The sequence below is a fragment of the Bacillus rossius genome, chromosome 1 (assembly GCF_032445375.1).
Source record: "Bacillus rossius redtenbacheri isolate Brsri chromosome 1, Brsri_v3, whole genome shotgun sequence".
Classification (NCBI taxonomy): domain Eukaryota; kingdom Metazoa; phylum Arthropoda; class Insecta; order Phasmatodea; family Bacillidae; genus Bacillus; species Bacillus rossius.
In genome coordinates, this window is record NC_086330.1 from 236,791,788 (window position 1) to 236,810,421 (window position 18,634).

Genomic DNA, 18,634 nt, shown 5'->3' on the forward strand with positions numbered 1-18,634 from the left:
ATTATCAATTTACTGGTATGAGTAGTGAAAACAGTGATTGCATATTAAGAATGTCCTAATTGTCCAAATTCTGAAAAAGTACAAGAATACTTAAGAAACATTTTTACTTTTAATGATGAAGATGAAATTCAGTTTTCACAATGGGTAGCTACTGATCGCAGCCAGTTACAAACGTTAGTCCTTCCTTTATGTGAGTTTATTGATTTGCTTTGGAGGAACTGGCGGCTTTAATACCACACTCATTTGTCTCTAAACAAGTCAAACTATGTGAAACAGAGTAAAGAAAACATTCAGCCAAATGAAATACTAGTTTTCATGGACTTTGCAGAAAACTACGTATTATTTTGTTATCCTAGACAAAATTCAGTCATATTGTTGGGTGCGTTCTGCTTGCACATTACATCCAGTAATTCTGTACTTCAGAAAGGATGGAGGAACATGTAATATGTCTTTCTGCTTTATCTCAGATTACCTAAACCATGATGTTCTCTTTGTATATGAGGTTTTAAAAAAGATTCAGCTTACTAATTTATTAAGAATTCCTTAACATTAATCAAGTGGAGTATATCACAGATGATAGTGCAGCATAATCCAAGAAATTTAAAAGTTTGGTCAACCTCTGCTATCACTTATATAAGATTTTGATTTAAAAACTTCTTGGACCTTCCGTGCAAAAAGTCATGGTAAAATAGCTTGTCATGGTGTTGGAGGATGTGTTAAAAGGGCAGTATCTAGAGTGAGCTTGCAAAGACAGTATAAAGATCAAATTATGACAACTAAGCAGATGTTTCAATTTTGCAATAAATACTTTATTAAAATTAAGTTTTAGCTGATCAAAAAAGACGATGTTCTCGAAATGGAAGAAAAGCTTAAAATGTGTTTCACAAGAGTTCACAACTGTCCCTGGAACAAGGTCCATGCACTATTTCATCCCACTATCTAAAACTATAATAGGAGCTGAATTAGCTCTGTTGAGAATTTTTCGTTTGAGTACTCTTTGACTAAAACAACGGAGAGCCTAAAATTAAAAAAACAATTTGTATGTGTGTTCAGTTTGATGATAAGTGTTATATTGGGTTAGTGCTTGAAAAATAAGATGAAGATGCAATGACTTAAGTTTATACATCCTCACTGGCCAGCTAAATTATTTTACAAGCCAGAACATCGTAATTATGGCCAAGAAGATTCATGCTGGGTGCTATTAGTCAACATTCTTTGTACTGTTAATGTTCCAGAACTTGAGACTCAGGTTGGAAGGGTGCATTATAAACTGACATTAACAAGGGAGAGAAAAATTACATCAAAATGGTCAAAATCAAATCAGCTTCTTCATAGATTACATGGAAAAAGAAATTAAAGTGGCCTACTTCAAATATGTACAACATCAAGTGACACTGGTGTCGCAAAAAAAAATACAATTTTCATGAGCACAGATTACAGGCCTAACTTTGACTGCAATAATTCTGTAATTTTTTTAATTTTATTTATATAATCTTATGTTTTGGATGTATACATACATACATGTACATGTACAGTTAACAACAATTTAATCCAACAAAAAAATTTCTAGGGTTGGGTGAAGGTTAGAAGGTAAATATACACAAATTTTATTTTACCATTTTATAACCAATTTAATGTTCTTTCTAAGGTACAAAGCCAGAGATTGTAAAGATTAATAGAAAAATTTATGATATGATTACGGAACTACGTTTACAATTTTTGGTAATTCATTTTTTACACTGCTAAAACAATTGCGCAAGCTTCTGGGCATTTAATTACATTTTAAAAGTGATAATTGAAAACTACATAAAATTCTGAATAAGTATGATGAATTTGACGAATCTACATTAATAACTGTAATTACAAATGTAAGTTGAAAAAAAAGTAAGACTACACTTTGGTTGCGGAATAAAAAAATTCCACCAAACAGAATAAAACTTTGAAGGGCTGTCAATTCCCAACTAGAGCTATATTACAAAAATTATGGGTTATTATATTTGTCTGAAGATACCACATACCAAACTTTTATCCAAATCTGTGATGGTGGGATGGACAATCGGTAAATTGGCTGGATGACATGAGATGGACTGACCCTAAAGTTCACCAGAGGCCAAACATCCACCACCTACACCTGTACTTGTCTACTATCCACAACCAGCCAGTAACCCACCAACTAGAACCTGTGCTTTTCCTACAGTCCACAACTAGCCAGTGAACTACCACCTCCACCTGTGCTCGTCCTCCAGTCCACCACCAGTCACCCACCACCACACCCTTCCTTGTCTTACCATCCACCACAAGCCAGTCACACACGAAAACCAACTGTCCTTACCCTATAGTCCACAACCACCCAGTGACCCATCACCTATAGTTGTATTTGTAATACAGCCAACCACCAGCTAAATACCCACCACCTCTACCAGTGCTAGTACTACAGTCCACCACCAGCCAGTCACCCACCACCACCAACTACACATGTCCAACAGTACAACACGAACCAGTCACCCACCACCTCCCCCAGTGCTTGTCCTAATATCCACCACCAGCCAGTCACCCACCACCTCTATCAGTGCTTGCCCTAGAGTGCACCACCAGCCAGTCACCAACCTCCTCCACCTGTGCTTGCCCTACAGTGCACCACCAGCCAGTCACCAACCTCCTCCACCTGTGCTTGCCCTACAGTGCACCACCAGCCAGTCACCAACCTCCTCCACCTGTGCTTGCCCTAGAGTGCACCACCAGCCAGTCACCAACCTCCTCCACCTGTGCTTGCCCTACAGTGCACCACCAGCCAGTCACCAACCTCCTCCACCTGTGCTTGCCCTACAGTGCACCACCAGCCAGTCACCAACCTCCTCCACCTTTGCTTGCCCTACAGTGCACCACCAGCCAGTCACCAACCTCCTCCACCTGTGCTTGCCCTACAGTGCACCACCAGCCAGTCACCAACCTCCTCCACCTGTGCTTGTCCTACAGTCCACCACTAGCCAGTCAACCGTCACCTCCACTTTTACTTTAATGTCGCTCTAATCACCTTACCACATTTCAACACACAGATCATTATTTTTCTCAACAGCTTTATTAGAAACTTTTAGAACAATCCCTTGAGTTTCACATTCTTGTCTCCGCCGGGTTTAATGAAAAGAGGAAGTAAAAGAGCATATAATAAAAGTATTTTCGGATTTTTAACATTTATTTTCGCAAATACCACTAAACTACATATTTACCGACTGTCCTTCCTGCGTGGAGGAACCAGTGCCATGATCTCATTAGTCGTCTGTCGACCGCTACACAACGAGGGCGCGTTCGGTGGCTTCTCGCCAAATATGTAAGAGAATTGAGGGATAGAAAATTTAACGTTGGTGGTCAGAGCCATGCCGAGTTTTAAGTTAACCTAACATATTTATTTTCATTCGGCCATTTAATTAGAAATTGTGACCATCTTCGGCGGTATTTTGGCTCGTGGCGACTGTGTTTGGTCAGGTGCGGCCAGGTTTGGGGCCTCACTAGTTGTGTACTTCAAGTAACTTTTTACTGAAGAACTGAATCTACGCTTGTTTTTTTTCTGCTTAATTTTCATCGCCCGAGCAAAAACCAATTATCGACAATTGGATGGATGAGCTGAACGAGTGAGAAAAATATTGAAAGTGATTGGATTCGGTTGTTTCGTCTTTCGACAAAATAAAAATTCTCAAATGAAAAAGAAAATCTTTTTATTTCATTAAGTGAAGTGTAAGAAACTATAATTACAAAATCAATTTCAGAAAAGAAAATAAGTAATGCTTGATGACAGAAGACAAGCAATAAGCAAATATAGGCAGTGACAAAGATTATCATAGCCAATTGATATTTTCAATTTTTTTTTTAAAGAAAAATAGGTTATGTCATTGCTAGGTTATACCATTGCATTATACAGTAATTGCATAGCCTGGCATGGGTTAAGGTTGAGACAGCAAGTTTTATTCTAGAACACAGTTTTTACAATATTTTAGAAATGGTAATTACTCAAGACAACTACATATGTTTGAAATGTGATAAAGAGTTTTGCTACAAAAAGGAAATCAAGAGACATTTTTTAGTTTTAATCAAAGCAAAGCTTCTTATATCAAAATCAAGGAAAGGAAATATGTAAACTGTGACAGTAGACTCTCAATAATTTTTATTTTATTTTTGTTTTTCACTTCATCACAAATACAGATAAAAAATAGACATGTACTTATACACAGAGAGCCATAGGGTAAAGTTACTACACTAAAGCACAATGGCGACAGCCTATCACTGCACAGGCTTCCTAATATAACCTATAAAAGGTAATATTTCTCAGAAACCAATACGGATTTACAAACACTGTTTTCAGGTTAATTAAAGGGTAGTATTTTGTGTACAAAAATATATTGAAATGTTTTACTTGCAGAAAAGCTGCAACGTAAGAAAATTACCCAATACTTTAAAATTGTGTGGACGGTTGGTTACGTTATCAACTATAGCCTACTTATAATTGTGTGAACAGTCTGTTAGCTAGATTAAAAACACCATAAATAGTAAAATTTATAGTTAAGTTGGCTTATTTTAGGTAAACTGTTGTATCGTGTACCCAAGTGTATCCCTTAATGATAAAATACGTTAAAAAGACAGCTAATTTTTATTTGAATGAAAATGGCTTTCCATCAGAATTACCATAAAAAGGTTACATTTTTTTTAAATAATTGTAAATTGTAAAATGTTTCATAATTCTGCAGACTTCTGTTTCTATTATAATTACTTTGGGTAATTCTTTGCAACAGCTACATTTCGTAAAAAAAATAAAAAAGTAAAATGGTATATTTGATAAATGCTCATTATTAAGGACTTCTGAAACACCCTTAAACAATACGTTTTCTAGAAACATCATAAAAATATATGAAAGTTTTTAATATTATTCAACAAACTACTATGTTGACACCAAATAATAGTCCATGTACAGCCAAAACAGAAAATTACTGGTAATGATAAGCAGCAGTCCTAATACACACCTCATTCTCAATGTTTACATTTGTACATAACCACAGATCACAAACATACCATCAGAAAACGCAGTCCCGGCAAAGTTTTATAAATATCACATTTACTGTCATAAATGCAATGTAAATATATTCTAACAAAACATACAATGCCCACTCAAATAAAAATAAACACGTAAACAGGTGCAAATCCCGTGTGAGAGTCTACTTACCTTTTTCTGGAGAAAAGTTGCTCAGTTGTTCGTCATCCCGAGACACTTGTGTGATAATGGACGATGTTGCGTCCATTTAAACATTTGTTACTTTTCGTGTTTTCGTCTTCAGTTTTGGAAAATATTTTGTTAAACGGCATAAGAATTTCAATATCCAAAATGGAAGATCGACACCACTCTCTACTTGTTGTGATACTACATAGGCCACGTTCCGAGTTCTATTACTAATAACATTTACTACCAGTGGTGTTGTTCCAAATTTTACAGTGCCGGAGGTCTTTGTATTTAAGACTCTTTGGTTCACCCATCCTGCTAATAAAAGCAGGGGGCCCGGGGGTCCTCCCCGGGAAATTTTGTATTTCCAGGTGCTAATTGAAGCTATATTAGCAATTTTACTGGCAGAAATAACAAAAAGATTTTGTTAACATAAACTTATATGGAGGTATTAATTTAACAAATATCGGCGAGTTTCATGACTATTAATTTCACTTTTTGGAAACAACAAATAATACCCTTACATGTTTTTACAATACATAGACACAAAAAGGACACAATTGGTACATTAAAAGACATTGTCATACATTATATTACAATACTGTAACCTTGCTACATGGCATTGTACAAAATGTCTGCAATTCAAGTTAAGTATTCAACACTGTTTACAATAAATCAGCAAAAACATTTTTTTCAGTATCTTGGTGTTGCCCTTTTACTACGCGGGTTCTCGTATAATTTGCTGAACGGTGCGATCTCAGCCACGTTGAAATGTAAGGCTCTGGGTTCCGGTCTTTGAGGGAGGGTCCATGCAGTTTGATGAACATTAGTGATGATACATGTGGTATTAAATGTCTGTTTCTGGTAGAAGATACAATGATGTTCATCAAACTGAACCCCCTTTCGCACTCAGCTGAACTACACGCAATCAGTTTTGTGCAGTTCATTAACACATTTAGTTCTTTGGGGATACAGCGACTATTGTCAAGATAATCCCGGTAAGCATTTTTTATCTTGGCTGAATTAAGTTGGAATCGTTGCCGTCGTCCGGGGGTCTCGGGTTCGAGTCCCGGTGTGGATCCTAGTGGGGATGGCTGTGGCGAAGGTAGTTTGTCCGGGTGGGCGCCAGGCTAGCTCGGTGTCTAACCAATACGTGGGTCGTGGGGTCGGTTGCCCTGCGTGGCCCACTAGGACCGTCGGCGATGTTGCGTGGGTGTAAGGAATTCCCTACTCGGCGGTGGTTGGGAATCGTAGGGTCAAGTAATCGTACGCTGAAATGAGGCAATAGATGACGTGCGTCATTTATTCAGGCGACTGTGGTTCGGGTGTAGCGCCGTTGGTTACACGCCACGTCGTACAACAGGTGACGTCACAAGATACAAAATTACACAATTACACAGAAACGAGTCTGAAAGTTACTTAATAAAACATTGCACAAGTTTACAAAAGAAATGTTACACGAGGGTGCGTTACACAGTTTTGCGAAAGAAATGTTACACGAGGGTGCGTTGCACAAGTTTACAAAGGAAATGTTACACGAGGGTGCGTTGCACAAGTTTACAAAAGAATTATTACACGAGGGTGCGTGGCACTAGGCGTTTCTGGGCCTGGTTACTCACACGATGGGTGAGGGTGATTGGAGGCGGCCAATCCCGTAAGTCTACATATTAAGGCGGTGCTCGCGTCCACAGTAATGGAACGCGGACCGCAGCTAAATTCGTTCAAAAGTTCTCCTTGCGGGTGGTGTCAGCGCCGGAGCGACTGATTAACGAAAGTTCTGTTCCTCGGGAGACGGCCCGTGCCGGATGCTGAACCTACCCCGTGGACCAAGTGTGGTGCAGGGGGGGGGGGGGTTTAAATTTATGCGGCCGGATTAGGTCCTGGACCGAAAACTGGACCGGGTACGCACGGAGAGGTTAGTAGAAAAGAGGTTTTAAGAAGTGACTATATTTACCAGAAGTGAACTCGGTGTGGACAAAGGATGATGCCTCTCCGTGGGACGTGCGTCCGCCCCGGTCCATGAGTCGCGCTGTACTGTCGTCATGTCATGACGCCCGGCCGAGGCTCAGTGGCCCTCGCGCCAGGGTTGACCTCATTACGTTATTTTCTATGTGACATGTTAACTATTAGAATTTAATGACGTTAAATTCTTACATTAATTATTAAAGTTGAACTAGTGTCATTTGTCCCTTCTACAAATTGCAGTTATTGTTTTTAGGAATTAAATTCATTTAAATGCTACGTCACACCAGCGACTGTTCGTTTCTTGCCGGATTGCTCTGGTGAGGGTAAAAAACATAATACAAGGGATGAATAATTATGTCACATCATCTAATTGATTAATTTGGGCAGAAGGCCGCCAGGGGGCCACTCACACATGTCTTGACGTATTAACACACGTGAGTGTCCGGGCACTCCCACGTCGCACTTTTGTTAATTGACTGTTAATGTATACATAATACTGTTTAATAATCTTTGCTTGTTTTTATATCGTGACTGGGTGCGATGACGGTCTGTTTATTTGGGGGGGAGGGGGGTTCTGCCTTGGTTGCAGGTGGCTCGCCTGACTCGGGTGGGTCATGGCTAGGGGCGCGTTCCGTTAGCGGGATCGAATACTGGTGGTTGCAGGTCGGGCTTTAGGGTAGCCTTCGGCCGTACGATGTCATCGTGTACAAAGATTCTGTATATCCTCTTCGCCATACCCTACAGGCAAATAGGCTGGCCATTGATCACAGTCAAGAACTTTTATTTGATTCAACAGAATTTCATATTGAACGTTCTTTGTAACAGTCTCGGATGACGCTGACGTTGACTCATGGCTAGACATGGTTGTAAACAGCCTCTTTTTCAGGTTATTTGCTACACTAGACAATAGTTGTTGCTGGTTAATGGATGTCCTTTTCGTGTTATCGGTTAATGGTATGGAACAAAACTGTCCTTCCTTGATCGCAATTTGGGCCTCTAAAATTCGAGTGCCAGGCTTCTCTTTGAGAGATTCAATGAAGCGAATGCATCGCTTAATTAGTTTGTCTGCATAGACAATAGAAGCATTTCTATTTTGTAGATTCTCAGAAAGAATGGCTAGTTCTGCTAAAATGTCATACATTATGGCCAAATCAAGTAAAAACTGCTTCGATGAAAATCGTTTCAATAAGCCATTGTACATGCTTCTTTCAGTGGAAGATTTACTCATATCTACTTAGGCTTTTGAAAAATGGCTGAATAAAGAGCTGTATCCAAACCATACCGCTGAAACTGTTCGGAACGAACTGGCCACCCACCTGGTTGACAAAATACGGCCGATTTTATTAATTACTTGGCCGAGCTCTGCAGCGCACTCAGCTAATTGGCGTTGATTCATTGGGGACCTACTGTACAAAGTATATTATTTGTCCATAAATATGTGAAAATGATTCACACCTGCTACTTCATCAACAGAATCGGCTAATGCTAACTCAAGTCAGTGATTCATACAATGCCATAATTATAATATTTTGATACTGGGATAGAAATTTCTGAGCTACTCCAGAGTGTTTCACAAGCATAACATTAGCACCGTCACTTGTAAATCCTACCAAATGTTGTTTGAGGTATATTCACTATTAAACCCGTGTTTATCAAGACAGCATAATAAACTTTGAAAAATTGTCTCAGACTTTTGATTAGAAAGTTCTACTAGATCTAAAAATAAACAAGAGGGTGGTTGTTCTTTGCTTATTCCAAATCTCAAATAAACTATTAACACAGATTTTGAACATAGGCTGGTCGACTCATCAATTATAATTGATATTTTCCCAGACACACCCTTAATTTGTCTAATAATCCGTTCCTTCATTTCTTTTGAAATATGCACTATAATTTCAACAGCACTATATCGAGACTGTAAACAAACACCAACATTTACCCCATTTAGCTTCTGAAGTTCAATTAAACCGAAATGGTCACTGTAAGGTAGGCATTTTGCACAATGTAATAAGCTGATCTAAATGTTGCTTTTGTTGAATTATGCTGAGCTTTACTTATAGATTCACAAACACTTTCAATTAATTGTTTGTGAGATGTTTCAACAATTGTCTGTGCTATACGATGAGCATTAGATTGCTTGTGTTCGATTATTTTTTTACGTAGTGATTTAAGCTGATCTGATCTGTTAGATCCGTAATAATTAACTGAATATGAACGCAATTCATTAGCAATAGAAATTCGCCCATTTTTAAATGCGCCTAATGGAGTTACCTCGGAACATACTTTGCAGCCTAGCTTACCTTGCCTGCAATCGATCCATGGGAAAGCTTCTTTTTTACTTGACCACATTTCTTCATTCCAAACATCTAGCCAGTGTAGCAGTTCCACACTTTCAACACCACTTGCAGTTGCAGCCGCACAAGAACTATCTTCATCTTTCTTTACGAGTTCATTATCGTCTTATACTGAACCGAGGTGCCTGAGATACACGTATCAACACCAGTAGTGGAGATATTTGAAGCACCAACACAACTAGAAACAGGAGCGACCCGAGAAAAGAAAGAGGTCAACGTTTTTTGTTTCGGTTTTTGTTCCATTATTACTGCAGATAAATTGCTAATAATGTTCAATTTTCAAAACAACTGTCTTCCTCATGCTGTGTAGGTAGTTCACTGACTAAAAACAATAAATTATTTGCTAGTAACATGGCCATAAAAACTATAACGCACAGCACTTAACCACAGTCTACAAATACACGCAAATTAACGGAATAGAAAACAAAACTGAACCAGGAATGTAGCCAGTGTCGGTGTCGCACAGATGCGGTGTTTTGTTTTGCAGCTGCCTGGTAACTGAATAACACAAAGCTACGTCAACTCATTTCACTGCACAGTGCGCACGCGCATGGTGTGCCTGCCAACCTCCTGCCTCCTCCTTAAAAATATCCTTAAAAATGGAGGGGGAAAAAAGTCACGCACAAAATAAAAGATCGTGGTATCTTTTGCTTGCAGTTTTGATTTTCTCTTTTAATACCACGACCAGCTGCACGTTGCAAGCGAAGCCTCGGTATATAATGCGGTAAAATAATAGGAAGTTTTAACTCGATGTTTTAGTGCAACCGCGCACGCACAATGCCAGCTTTACATATTCGTAAGTTACGAATCGTAACACAGCAATCAACAAATCTATAGAGATATTCAGTAAAGAGCACAGTAAATTACGGGACAAGAGATAAAAAAAGGACACGCGCGCACATCAACAATCATTTGTTTAGAACGTTTATCGCATATATATAATTATATATATAGTTATTTTCCCCCCACCAAAACAGTGGCGGAGCTTCCGCTCCTGCCTCAAGAGCAGTGGCGGAGAGTCGCTCCGCTCCGCTCCGCCACCACTACAACCTTGTTTACTACTATAAAATTATATATAAGTTTTTTTATTACATATTTTTAAAGTGTTGCAGAATAATGACAATATGTAAAATAAAAAATCTCACAAAAAAACTTAACACCTTCAGACACACATTAATTTTTTTAACTATGAAAAAAAAATTATAGAATATTGTTTATTTTAATTATACTAACACATGTAAATATTAAGAATTGTGATTTTTTTTACTTTTTGACATTAAATTCTATTTTGTCCATTATAATGGACATCAGGATCAAGTATATACATATTTTACAGGTATACCGTAAAAACCTTATCAAACATTTGTTTTAGAATTTCTTAAAACTTTCTTTGAAATCCTTATTTTAGTTTTCTTTTATATGTTTGAATATATATTTTTTAATCTGAAATCATACAATATTGCACTTAAATAAAACATTATCGTATTCAATAAATATATATACTGTCACTTGAAAACACGACCTAATTCCGTCGACCCTAAAAACTGGCAATAGAATCCCCTAAGTCGAATTTCTTTTATGGTACTTGAGGAAACAATTTCTGTTAGACACAAAGCACAAATGGCACTTGCACTTTCAACAAAATACTTTGGTTTTGCCTAAACATTGCTGATTTTTACATCTTCCCCCATCTTTTCTTTCGTTAAAAATAGGCAAGTACCTGTAGCCCATTCCATCGAATCTGAGTTCTGAACAAGGATGTTTTTCTGCTCTTCCTTTCTTCTTTGTTGGAAAAACTTCCATAGCTACATGTGACGATTGTCCTCCTCTTTTTCTTGGAACTGCAGATCTGACCAAATATTCGGCTACTTCCATACGAAACTGCATCAAGTCCATGGTTTTTTTCCTTCAGAATGACAGCTCGTTGACATGCTTTTCTGTACTACAACCAGCTGTTGGAAAGTGCGAAATCAATTCCATGTATGATAAGTCGTAGTGTGCACTTCCTTGATCTGTTGTATATTCTGTATATAGACCTATTAGATGAGCCAAGAGATCCACCTCGCCCATTGACTGGTTATAAAGTTTTACAACTTCTGGCCTCTTTACATTTGTGTATGTTTTCTTAGTTTTTTCCCACCTCTGCACAGTGTCTTCTTCGCCAATGACGACAAAATTGGATCCCATTACAACAGTCCTGTTGTCCATCCATTTCGTAAGCACAACATCACTGTCAAAACTTACAAATTGCTCTGAAAATCCTCTCCCTTTCTTTGCAATTTCCTTATCAATCATAAAAGGAGATGTGCCAAAACGAATCATTTGCATCGTACTGTGCTGTTACTATTTTCAGAATGCACAGAAAGTAATGATTTATTTTAATGATATTATTATTTATAAAACTTATTATTTTGATTGTTATTATTATTATGAAATTTTATTATTTAATTTGTATATTGTTCGCCCGCAATAGTTATTTAAATATATTTTTTTAATTATGTATATCTACGAGAGCAATGCTCTATGACCTGAAATGGACTTATATGGACAGTCAATTGAGTATACCCCTCTAAGGACTAATGAATTTAACGAATGAACGATGATTTTATTCGGGGTATTACTTTAAGAAATTTTCATTGTTGGAAATTTTCGTTTTAAATTTACCGCATTTCTGTGTTTTCAATTGTATTAATAAGTGTTATTTACGGTATTTATATTGTAAATTACGCTAACCGATTTTGGTTTCGGCCAATGAGAGGCCGTGTTTTAAAGGTGAGGCGTCTAGAACGTCTTAATTAATAAGAAAAATTGGTTGTATGAAGGCGTCTGATGCCGACGCAAAGGCGCGAGGCCTATTTTAAATTTGAAAGATAGCTAGCTAAATTATGCCATCCGACACTCAGGATGAGCTTAATCGAAGTATAAATAAACAATGTGTAAGATTATAAGGGCATATTCTGACGGATATGTTATTAGGAGTGAAAAATCTGTAAGTTAAGATATTGCATTTTGTATCGCCCATAGACATACCTAGCTGTATGTAATTTCGTCGTAAATCACTCCGATCTGACTACAAACTGATTAGTTTTCACGTAAAAGTTGTCAATTATCATGAACTACGTCATGAATTGTTATTTCCAAGATTTAAATTATTATTTTATTTTGTGATACCCAGAGGTGAAACGGGAGTACTAGTTTCGTGTCTCTACCATATAAACTGAGTTAAGCCAAGGCAAATACGACCCAAATATAAACGTTACAAGTAATCATACTAACTAATAAATTGTGCTAATATTTCAAACATCTTTCTTTTAGGTAAGAATGTGTCCGTAAAAACATTATTTGATTGATTTTCTGAACTTACACTAACGAACTTTTGTGAACGATTCATGTGTGCTACGTATAATCCTGATGTTTAATTTACATAAGCATATATCCACGAGTCATGTTCAGAATCGTTAGGATTGTTTTTCTGTGATTTTTATCTAATTATATAAATATTGATTCTATCTCTACACATATGTTAGTTGTCCCTGATGAATAGCCATTTTATTCTTAATAATAAAAACCTGAATTCTATCCCTATGTGTTAATATATGTTACCTAGCTACCTGTGTCCAAGAGTGTGTGTTTTATGATAAATAACATTTTATGCATGTTTCTAAGGGTCACAGTACAAGAGCATAACAGTACCATTGACACATGTATAAATATATATTTTTTTTTGAAAAATAGTGACAGCCAGTGTATATCGTCTCGACAACACACACACACAACAAAAGGGTTTATTTATAAATCAACGAGTACTATTAATGGTACTGGCGCCAGCAGTAAGCATACACCAACAAGAGTAGCAGCAAGCAGCAGTAGAGTACCAAAGCAGATATTTTCTTTTCTTTTAGAAAACACGGTAAACTGTATGATGAAAAGAAGGTATCATATAATAACTTATGCCCTCCTTTGTTAATCTACGTGACAAGTGTAAAATCACTCTTTCTCCAAGTCAAAACATTTTCAAGTGTCCCTCTTCCACTTCAGTGGTCTTCCCTTGGTATTTGAGAAAATCATATGCTGTGCCACTCTTTAGGCACAGCAAAAATGTTTTTACGCCTACGGCTGTGTTTTACCCTTCACGTATTGTTTTATTGAAAGCTGACCTCAAAAAGGGCACCATATGCTCAGCAATACATAAAACCTCTTCGAGTGGCAACTCCAGGCACCGAATCCGAATGGTGTAAAAAGGAGGTCGTACCTTGTATAATCGATCTGTACAGTTTTCTGGAAAATTTCCAAATTATGTACGAGATGGAGATGCGTACGAAGCTGGAAGAACCTGTCTCTACTCAAGCCCCTATCTAAGAACAAACCGAATCCAACGAAGCTGTCCCAAAACATACTAGTTCTAGGAAATTTCAAGCATCCTATAGCAATGTGTGAAACAATAAGCCTTTTTTTTATTTCCACTGCGCTTGTTTTTCTAAATTTTGATGTGTGTTTTTGCATAGCATAAATATTTGTACATTCAGCAAACTGTTCAAAAATTTATTCTGGAATATAACTTAAGAAATACATGCTTGGATCTTCTATGTCACATGTATCAGGAGTTTCATGGATGTCACTATAAGTACTTTATCACTGAAGTAGAACATAGATGGTGTCTGTATTTTTTGTCGGGGGTTCTTCGTAACAAATCTTGCTAAATCAATTTAAAGTGTCTGATTAGTGTCATTATTTATTGATGAAGACTCTAACTCATCGTGATTGGAAGAAGGGAGATCATTGTTATCAATGTTACTTCTAATTTCTACCATGACCTCTTCTGTTGCCCGTATATTAAATTTAACTCCCAGGAATCCCTCAATCGATGTCACATAATCTTGATATTGGCTAATTTTTTCTTCGCCTTTTGAAGTAGATGAAGCAACATCTAAATTGTCTTTGTTATCGGATATATTAATATATTATATGTCTCCATTCAGAATGAGATCCAGTGCTTCAGCAACAGCTGCTTCCTTGCTGAGATCTTAGGTCCTTTTGGCCCTAAAACAAAAAAAAAATATAAAACCTAATTGTACACAAGCTGAGAGATTTGACAGCTCTCAGCATCTGAGGTCTTGAGAGAGGGCAAGGGTTGACATAGGGTGGATATGGAGCAGCACCTGTATAAATGTAATAGCACCTGAAATGAAAGATAAAGGAAATTGTAAATTCCTGAGAAAACCTGCCAACCAGCAGCAATCAATGAAGCACGATTTTCAAATGCGAAAAAAAGGATTATCACCCAAAAAATCGAACCTGAATCATATGTTGGTGAGAGGCCTGTGCTCTAGCCACTTGATCTCCATAGCCCTCTAATTTCATACTGAAAACATAATTTCATACGGAAATATGCCCATGTTTCACCTTATATATTCACAAAAATAATAAACTGCAGCAGACTCCGACCAAAATTCAGGCAAAATGTATAAACCTACTTATAAGTTTACTTCTAATTATGCACTGGCTTTATTCGTAACTGTTACATGTTTGTCTGCTTCTAAAATTTGTTTTAAAATATAATTTTGTGGTCAGACTGGGACTAGACCCTAATGTTAGTACGGTATTGCCGGCTAATCAGGGGTTCGATAGAAAGGGTTCATGTCGTGTGGCCGAAGGATCTAGTCTCACCATAAATAACAAGTCCAAGAAAGGTTTCCTGGTTCTTTATCCACACCAATGTAAAATCGTTACATGGGACTACCGCGGACCCGCCTGTGGCAATCTCGATAGAGTGTTGTCCAGTTCTGCAATCTTCTGCTTTATTTAATATGGGACGTCCCCTCCGTGCCGATGTAGACCCTTTCTTACTAGAGGCGATGCTAGACACGGTTGACGTAGCTTGAGAAAAATAATGGGAAAACGCCACAAGGTCTGTATGTCCATATTACGGTTAATACTTCACTGACATAGTCTCTGGGATTAAAACAAACAAGAACTTTAATACAATGACTCTCACCCAACCCGATGACTGACAAACTTTAAAACAGAGACTGCGGGAAGACGAGTAAATAAAAATATGCTAGCGATAGCTAGCTTCCAACTCAATAGTTCACTGCTCACAGGACACGCATTAAAACAAGTAGGAAGAATGTCTGTCTCAAAAACACGACTGAAACTATTCCTAAACTTCCGCACGGCTTAGCTCACGACTCCCATTGACGTCACGCATGTTCAAGTCCTATCTCAACTCAAACTCCCTCAACACCCTAGCGGAGCGACGCCACTCCCGCGGCTTGTGGCCTCATAGTCTCTTAGACTCGTAGAATTCTAGCCAAATATATTTGGAGTTGATTATACAAAAGACAGTTGGAGCCCATGACTGTAGGAGCCAATGAATATTGGAGCCAATGACACATGTGCGGCCTTTTCGATGATGGTGCTGCCTTTTCGTTGTCGGTGCTTCCAAATGTGCTGCCTTTTCGTTGTCGGTTCTTCCAAATGTGCTACCCTTTCGTTGGCGGTGCTTCCAAATGTGCCGCCTTTTCGTTGTCGGTGCTTCCACATGTGCTGCCTTTTCGATGATGGTGCTGCCTTTTCGTTGTCGGTGCTTCCAAATGTGCTGCCTTTTCGTTGTCGGTGCTTCCAAATGTGCTGCCTTTTCGTTGTAGGTGCTTCCTTTTTGTTGACGGTGCTTCCAAATGTGCTGCCTTTTCGTTGTCGGTGCTGCCTTTTCGTTGTCGGTGCTTCCAAATGTGCTTCCAGAATGTGCTTCCTTTTTGTTGATGGTGCATCTATTTTTAATGTAGTTTGGACTCTAGTATTATAATAAATTGTTCTTGGTTTGACTAGCGTATTATTCCATCCGGTGCATGTATATAAGCGAGTCCTAGACAGCAGGTCGCTCAGTTGTTACTGTCGTTGACGGTGTATGGATCACCTAGTTTGTTTCTTCTGGTGCATTAGTCACGTAATTACCTGTTCTTACGAACTCACTGGCATATTTACAGACTTTAACGACGAACTCGATGGAGGTTGTACCATCGTCTACGGGAACCTTGACGACAGCTACGACGGAGAAGGAGCAGATCACGTTGGCAACGACGACGTCAACACTGGAGGAGACTTCAACAGACGTGATACCACCAGCAGAAGAGACTTTAATGCCGGTAGTGCTGGCTGTACAAGAAACCTCGACGAACGCTGTTTCTCCCTCGATGGTGACTTCAATGGATGGTGATTCGACAACAAACAACGAACATCGGTGCCGTTACTGCGACAAGATTTTCTCAAACAACAGTAATGCTCGACGACACGAGAAGAGAGAATGTGTTAAGAACCCTTATCGAAAAATGTTTGGCTGTGAGAAATGTTGTAAGCAATTTACAAGAAATGCTAATTTGCAGCAACACTTGGAGATATGCAAAGGACCTGTTGCGCGGCAGAAAGTAAAGGTGTCTATACAACAGCGAAATATTGATGTGCATAAGAGTATGCCTGGAAATGGTACGACGGCGGCAGCGTCAGTAGCTGGATCGAGTCTGAAAGGCTCGTCTTCATCACCGTGGTATCCTTGTAGCTACTGCGATATGACGTTTGCATTTGCTCATGATGCACGGAGACATGAGAGGAGTAAATGTACAAAGAATCCTTCTCGCATGAAGTTTCGCTGCGATGAGTGTCATGAATGGTTTACTCGAATTGATCATTTGCGACGACATGCGAACAAATGCAACGGTAAAGTCCGTGCGCCTACTGCTGAACTACCTGCAGAAATATCGACTCCTCGCTTTAGATTGGAGACTCGTAAGCGTACAAGCAAGAAAACAGATGCGCAGCAACCGATTGGTATGTCGTCTGGACATGGAACTAAGCCTAAGACTGTGATCCGTGCTCTACAGGTGAATGATAATGGCTTCTACTTGGTGCAGTCTGCATTTCGTGGAACATTGAAAGACTACTATTATCTAAATACATTAGGTGAGTCGAAATACATTTGTAATTTTCTTGACGATATTAGACAGAACATAATCAGCTTACTGATGACGTAGCAACAAACGGACCTTTGAAATATAACTTGTGGTTGGACTGTATATATGGAAAGCCATATCCGTTAGAAGACAAAGAGAAGAAGTGTGCATTCAAGACTTCGGCTGCAGTAATTTACAGTTCTGACGATGTGAAGCAAAGTGTTAAACACAGTATCCAGAAACTCTGTCAAGAAGAGGAGGATTATGTTAGTAAAGGTTCTGGTTGATCTCTGTCTAGTATAAACCGATTGGAGCTACGAATTAGTCATTTCACACCGATGCGGAACTAAATGATTATAAGATTGCTGGCTTTCGCAAGTGTTCGTGTAGTAAAATAGAAATTATGTAATAAATATTATGTTTGTAAAAGAACTTGCGGTGTTTAACTTCTCAAACCTGCCACTTTAGTGGTACTTTTGTAAAATTAAAGTTGTTTTGTATCGGTCAGGGATCGAACCAATATGTTAATTAATGGGTGAATTATTTAATGAATTTTAATTTTTTTCATTAAAATCGGATAATAAATACAAATATCCAAGATGACGGACGTACTGGCTTATAGGATGATGGTTGATTTGGAAACTATGCTTCTTGTAGGACTTTGATCATTATTTATTAAAATTATTATCTTTTACATAAAATTAAATGTTTTGCATCGCCCAGGGATCTAACCAAGGACAGGATTCGATCGAATCAATCAGTATATTTATTGTCAATTTTTTGGTGAATTTCGGAATTTTTCCCGCATTTCTAGCATTAAAATTATGGATTTCCAAGATGGTGCCCAAATTTCAAGATGGCGGATGTCACAGTAATAAATGATTACTGCACTCTAGCGGGTAAGAATTAAACTAACGTGGCATCAGCGCACTCTAGAAGACGATACAATGATGATGGCTGCCAGCAAACGAAGACAAGATGGCGGACATGACGTCATACTAGATGACGATATATACTTTGACATAAGTGCTGGGGGCCAGTCTGCCAGCACCCACTGTGAGGGAAGGATCGGTCGCCATTTTTTTTTGCCCTCGTCGGGTTCGAACCGAGGACTCCGAGCTCCGTGCCGTAAATGATTGTTTTTTAAATATTTTTTATTAAAA

General features: G+C 38.3%; 1 protein-coding gene across 2 annotated transcripts in view; it reads right to left on the reverse strand.

The window, feature by feature from the left end:
• The window catches only part of LOC134527382 (carboxy-terminal domain RNA polymerase II polypeptide A small phosphatase 1), a 67,121-nt gene extending 61,685 nt beyond the window's left edge, over positions 1 to 5,436 (reverse strand). Inside the window, exon 1 of one of the 2 annotated variants that reach the window (XM_063360025.1) lies at positions 5,213 to 5,436. In XM_063360025.1, coding sequence (XP_063216095.1) covers positions 5,213 to 5,288 — 76 coding nt within the window. In that variant the 5' untranslated portion in view covers positions 5,289 to 5,436. The remainder of the gene's footprint in view (positions 1 to 5,212) is intronic. The other variant, XM_063360026.1, reaches the window with a different exon arrangement.
• Between the last annotated feature and the right edge of the window lie 13,198 nt (positions 5,437 to 18,634).